Here is a 6353-nt window from a genome sequence, read left to right as displayed (position 1 = left end):
AGAAATTTAAAGGTTTTCTGTGTGCCTCAGAACACAGAGAAGAGTAAGCCCATTCATCTCCTCACAGTTATTTCCAACACAATGTACTATACTTTCCATTTGAAGTTCGTAGAAGCTCTTCAGTTCATTAGTGCTTCCCCTGCCCCTCTCTGTCATTTCTTATAAGCTGAGTACCCATTATCCATCACGTGTCTTGCAAAGTTTGGAAAAGAATATAGATGCTCTGGCTGTCCCTGACCGAGGGTATGTCTGAGCATACCCTCAGTCAAAAATCCCCACACTTTGTCATTATGAGACTCTAATCTTTCATTAGGAAATCATCAGGACTAAATGTGCTTAAGAACATTAATTTGCAATTTGTTCATTATGAGCATTAGGGAAACTATTAGTGGTGTGTCCTAATCAAGCATCCACTGCAGACAAGAAAAGGCTAGACTTTATTGAGTAATAACTACAACAACACTTGTATGGCCTTTACTTTTATGTCTGTTGCTGTGCAGTGAATACTTTGGATGCAAGTAAAACAAAAAACAAAACATAACTGGTTATTGATAGAAGACTTTGTTTCCTTCACTATGTGAAGGTCCTTCAGTGGAGAGAGTGGTAAATAAAACCTTCACGGTTGCTTTTAGTAAGTTGCCATTTCTGTTTACTTTATACATATATAACTGTTTAGTAAGTTGCCATTTCTGTTTACTTTATACATATATATATACATATAACCATTACCTTGTGCTAAGATTATAAAAAAAATAAAAGCAAAACACTTCTTCTTGTCACTTGGTAAATCAAAATGAGCAATTACATCATCTGTGTGTTAGTTGCAGCTGTAAAAATTTTCAGTCCTAGAACTGTGCTGGAAATAGCCTCATCCTCAATGATGGGCAGCAACTGTTTTCTTCTAAACAGAAGGCATACAAAAAATTCTCCTGGAAAGACCTCACCTTATAAAGCATCTTGTTATTTCATTTAGTCTCAACTAATTGGCAATTTAGACAGTAATTTGTGTCCAAATTCCAGATGCAGCAGAGAACAGAAACCTACAGGGAGCTGCACCAGGTCGCTGGGGCCCAGCCCAGATGCCATCCGTGCTGACTGCAGCGTTCCTCAGAGGTGGCACACATCCTGTCACGCAGGGTGTGCGCGGCCTCACCCCACAGAAAGGCTGCCAGGACTGTTTGCAGGTACTGAGCATGTTGGATGTACCAGCCTCACTGCCTACCACACGTGCAACACTGTCATGTGACTTCTGGAGTGCATGCAAATGCAGAGCACCTCTAACTCTGCATGTGTAGGCAATCACACCTGAGCCCCTCAAATGCAGAAATAATCTTCCTAGCACCTCAAACAGCAGTCAGCATGGCAACCTGTGGCGAGTTCCTCTATTACCTATTATCCGCAACATTGCGGTGAAATGCTTACATTTTGTGAGATTAAACAGACAATAGGAATTGTAGTCAGATTTTTTTCTCTTGCCTGAAAAGTCTGTATTTATCTCTAGGCAACAGGAGAGAAGGGAAGTCCAGAGAGCTTGCACTGTCATCTGATTGTGCAACACTTCATACCTTGTATTGGAGTGGAATGTTACGTATTGTGATTTTTTTTTTTTAAGCTAGAATTAGTTCTGCTATACTCACTCATGCCCTAACTTCCAAGAAAACACAAACCACATCTTTCAGACAGGGAGCAAGAGCCCTTACCTTCTCAGCCAAGAGATCTCCAACAGAAAACCAGTTAATTTTCTGCCTTTACAAAATATCTTCAAGCAGATTTTAACGCACATACCTGATAGGCCACCGACATCCATCTTCTTCAGGTTCTTTGCCTCCAGAATGACGACTGTCAGTTTGCCAGCAGTAGGCACATAACGGAGGGAGAAGCAGATATCACCCAGCTTTTCTTGCTGTGAAAGCAAACAAGACATGATGTTTTGCTTTAATAATTTTTCTTACCCTTTTAAAAATTCAATTTTGAAAGCCCCGCAGAAAACTAGCAGGATTACATCTCTGCCTGTTACTGCTAAAGAAAACATTCAAATGAACAATATTGAGAAAACTACCACAAATTGTCCAGATTAAATCCTTGATAACCTCAAGTCTGTTGCAGCAACTATCCTGTATGGAACCAAATGGCAAGATATGTGCTGGCCACAAAGTAAGTTATACGATTTCACCCCTGAAAATAGGGGTCCACAAATACTGTTTGTTCTTTAAACCAAGCCAGGATTTTTTTGTTTTCTCCAGGCTGTGTTTCAGTGGAAATCAACTAACAAACATGCATACACAGCTAGGCTGTTTCCTGTGACACAGTAGCATGGATCTTTCTCATCACACTTTGTCACAAAAGCAAAAAGTATAAAAAACTCACAAAGTACAAAATATTCAGTATAAAAAAAGACTTGTCTCCTATCTGTCAGGAGAGAAAAAAAAAAGGCAGATACAGGCCATGAAAGGACACAGTACATCCCTCCTCACATAAGGAATAGCTGGAAGGATTTGGTTTTGCTTTCCAGCCCATCATCTGAGATCCTGCCAAATGCAGCCTTTTGCTATTCATCGCTTAATATTTTCCTAACAGTCCTGGCAAACAGGGGTAGGCTGAATGATGTTCAGAATTACAGGAACTTTGTTTTAAAAGGATGAATAAGAGATAGGAACTTGCAGATGAGAGAGAGAGGATATTGCTCAGAAATGATGAGTAGGATGATCCAAGTTGCTTTCCTCCTTTCCTTCAAGGCCCATGGTTATCTCTAGGGGGGCTAACAAAGATGGTTTTGAGACAAGAAGGATGGGCTTACATTGAACAGACCAATAAAGAATTTCAGACAGCCATGTTTCTCTTTCAAAGGCATTAGTTCTTATTGCATAAGTCTACTTCCACAATTTATTCTGACAGTAGAGTATGAAGTACATTTCTATGATCGTGTCTCTCTAGTTCCAGTGTTTTCTTAGATACTACTGAGAGCAACTCTCTCACATGCTCATGGATGTAGTGGTATTTCCTACAGAATAGACAGTCCATGTGAAAAGGACTTTACCTATAAAGCAACAGATTCTAAACTGATTATGTCAAGTTGGGACTGAAATCTAGAGATTGTAATAGATAGTTCCCTGCCAGACATCATCTCAGCGACCACCAGTGGTCAGGAAACATACAGAACAAACACAGCTACATGTAGTTAAGAAATGCTCAGACAGAACAAACAAAATAGCTCGTAATGTTAAATGCGTGTATTGTATAAAAATGCTGTCAGAATGCATGTGTGCCAGTATCTTGAAAACTCATGGTGTCCTCCTCACCTCAAAAAGGGTTAGATATGACACATTTTCTGCAGAAGGAACATGTAAGCAGATTAGGACTCTTCAGGTTGTAAAATTAGTAGCTGAGGAAGAGACCTCTATCTGACCCAGAAGGGCTAGAATGATGTTCCTACCTTGTTCAAAAGGACTGACACAAATACAAAAAAACTTACATTTTTAACTCATATCTAGAAAAACCCAAGATGTCTTTCATAACATGGACGGCACTGCCATGAAAAAATTTACTATTCCTCCCTGACTGCATATATTGTCATAAATCCCAGCAGAGATTCAGATCATGAAAATACAGATTTCAGCCATGCAATCTGCATAGCTCATGCCTGGCTTTAGCTGAGCTTCAAATGGCACAGTGACAGCGAAACATGCTCCTGTTCACCTGACATTTAGTTTTGGAAGTCCATATTGGATAGGGTAACAGTGAAGTTGATCTATCACTTGCAGGTTATTCAGAACGAAAGAAATCAATTGCTTATTGATTTGCGTTATCATGATCACAGCTCACCCAACCACCTGGTGTTCTCCACAGTCATTGCTCTATTACATTGTAAAGTTGGCTTAAATTCGCCTGTGGATTCATGGGGCACTGAAAAGACTGAGACAAGGTATGTATGAAAGCTTATTTTAGTCCATTCACCTTAGAGATCTTTGTACCCACTTACTACACAGTATTCAAGGGCTCTGCCTCACCTCCACATTCATTAGGCAGAGCTCTAGTTGTAGCAGCATAGGAACTTTTATCCCCTTTTAAATCAATACCATGCTTCTAATTGTTCCTGTCAGTGGGTATTTTAAAGGTTTTTGTCAGCTTTTGTTTGTTTCCATTTTCGATTTTTTTAAAAATTTGTTTGGTGGCTTTTTTCTTTTGTAATCTTGTGTTGAGACAAGAGTGTGTTTAGTGAGCATAAAATAGTGTTAGGATTGTTGTTTCTGATCTGAGTGCTTCAGCAGTAGCTGAAGGAAGTACTTTATACTCACAGTTATTGCCACAGAGACCATCACCTCTCACCAGCATTTCTCCATTTGTAATCATGTTACGCTTCTGTGCGAATACTAAAATTACTCCTGTATAGACAATTGCAAGAGGGCATTTAATGCCTTTTTAGCCTCTTTTAATGTAATTTGAGCTGCAGGAAACCCAAAGAAGGCCACATCATGCACACAGCCAGTTTTCCATAGATCACCAGGAAGCCATGGGAAATGGCAGCAAATGATGGGCTCATTCCAGTGAACGACCTGAAGAAAAAGCATAGGCACCACATTAAATGCCTCCAGAACCAAGTTTAGTACCGTTTTTGTTGGCATGAAAATCTATATCAACTGCATTTCTACAATACTTCTTGTACTTGTAACCTTTTCTCTGCATGACTGCTGCACTTTTTTTTTTTTTTTTTTTTTTAAATTCAAAAAGTATTTGTCAGGCAAAATACTGAAAGTGGCAACACTGCAATGAAGCACAAAAAAGCAATCACTAGAGGTGTGGTTTGCAGGAGATAATTACAAACCCCTGCAGGGCTACATGGTACAGATGAGTGCTGCTGGTATGGTGATTATCCCATGGAGATGCCTTACTGTTATTATTAATTTCTTTCAGCCCCGTGTATAAATAATTTATGTCAGTAAATTACTTTGATCTCTGATGGAAACTCTAAGTTAGTGTTAGAAACTTCCAGCTGGGAGGTTCACAGTCATTAACCTATGCATGTATAGTGCCTGAACACCAAACAAAAGATTCTCTCCATCTAAGCAATTTCATAACTTCATTACATTTAAAGAGGATGCAATGGAGCAGAACATAAATGACAGAGACAGTGCTGCTAACACTTCTTCAATTTAGGAAAGGCTATTTGAAGTCCTGTTGAGAATCTGGACTTTTTAGAGATGACTCTCAAGTGGCTCCTTCCTGTTTTGTGCTTCTTCTCCTATTTGTCAGTAATCATGTTTGCCTTGACAGTACACTCTCCCAATTAGCTACAGAGAAAAATGCTATTTATGCAGATTACTCTCATTTGTACTGCAGAATCTCTAACAGACACATCTATGTTATTAATATAAACATTCTCTACATTTTTTTGTGGAAGATATTATAAGAAAGTTGATGCTTGCAGTTCTCTTAGTAAAACAATACGAAAGTAACAAGCCACAGCACCATATGCTTCTCCCTAACTGGATATAAGACTTAAAAAACAATCAGTATAGAAAGAATAAAAACACAGTGAGGTGGATTTCCAGCTTTGGTAACTGGTTTTGATTGTGAATATTTGCATAAGCCTGAGAGAAACACAACATGGTGCAATTTATGGGCAAAGACCCAAAATAATACCCTCTTACCCTAATCAATATTTACAATGAAAGCTTGTAATGTTCACTGTAGTTTTCACAGCAACCAAAATGCTTTAAAACTCAGTGGAGAAAATGGGGAAAGCATAAAGGTGGGTTATAAGCTAAATTAGTGTCTTTCAAATTCAGGAAGCCCAGGCAAACTGTAATGACAGAATCTCTAATCCCAACTGCCACACTTGACAAGCTTCAGACAGTTTTAAGGCCATCACATGCTGTCTGCACATGAAGATCTCAAACAAATTCCTTTTCTTGGCATGTAAGGCATGAACACACTAAGCCTCAAAAAGTGCCACAATAACACTAGTGACAGAATCACATGGATGCAGAAATTGAAGACATAGACTGGCCCCAACTTCAACTAAGCCACGGTAGCAAGTGGGTAGAATTAGCAACCCATATACATAGCTGGGATCTAGAATTATGAAAGCATTTGCTCCTTCACACCCCATAGAGCAAACAGGGATCACACCGGGGAAGGGCAGTACTGGTTTGTTGAGCACCCTTCTGTTTTCCTTTAAACATGAAATTTTATTGCTACCACAGCTAACATTACCAGCTGCAAAGGCATTGCATTTTTGATAAATATATGGTTAAAGAACACAGCAGAAAACTTCAAACCTGTAATAGGTATAATCACGAAAGAATCTTTTTCTCTTATATTTGCAAATCAGGGTCCAGATGACCCCACAGCAT

At 39.1% G+C, this 6353-nt stretch overlaps 1 protein-coding gene across 5 annotated transcripts in view; it reads right to left on the bottom strand.

Moving 5' to 3' along the window:
• SYT1 (synaptotagmin 1) overlaps positions 1–6353 on the bottom strand; it is a 264394-nt gene that overhangs the window by 49782 nt on the left and 208259 nt on the right. For all 5 annotated transcript variants that reach the window (XM_008632832.2, XM_017733283.1, XM_017733284.1 and 2 more), the window contains one exon: positions 1786–1903. In XM_008632832.2, the coding sequence (XP_008631054.1) occupies positions 1786–1903 (118 nt within the window). The remainder of the gene's footprint in view (positions 1–1785; positions 1904–6353) is intronic.

The sequence above is a fragment of the Corvus brachyrhynchos genome, unplaced genomic scaffold (assembly GCF_000691975.1).
Source record: "Corvus brachyrhynchos isolate BGI_N302 unplaced genomic scaffold, ASM69197v1 scaffold32, whole genome shotgun sequence".
Classification (NCBI taxonomy): domain Eukaryota; kingdom Metazoa; phylum Chordata; class Aves; order Passeriformes; family Corvidae; genus Corvus; species Corvus brachyrhynchos.
This window is presented reverse-complemented; position numbering and strand designations above follow the sequence as displayed.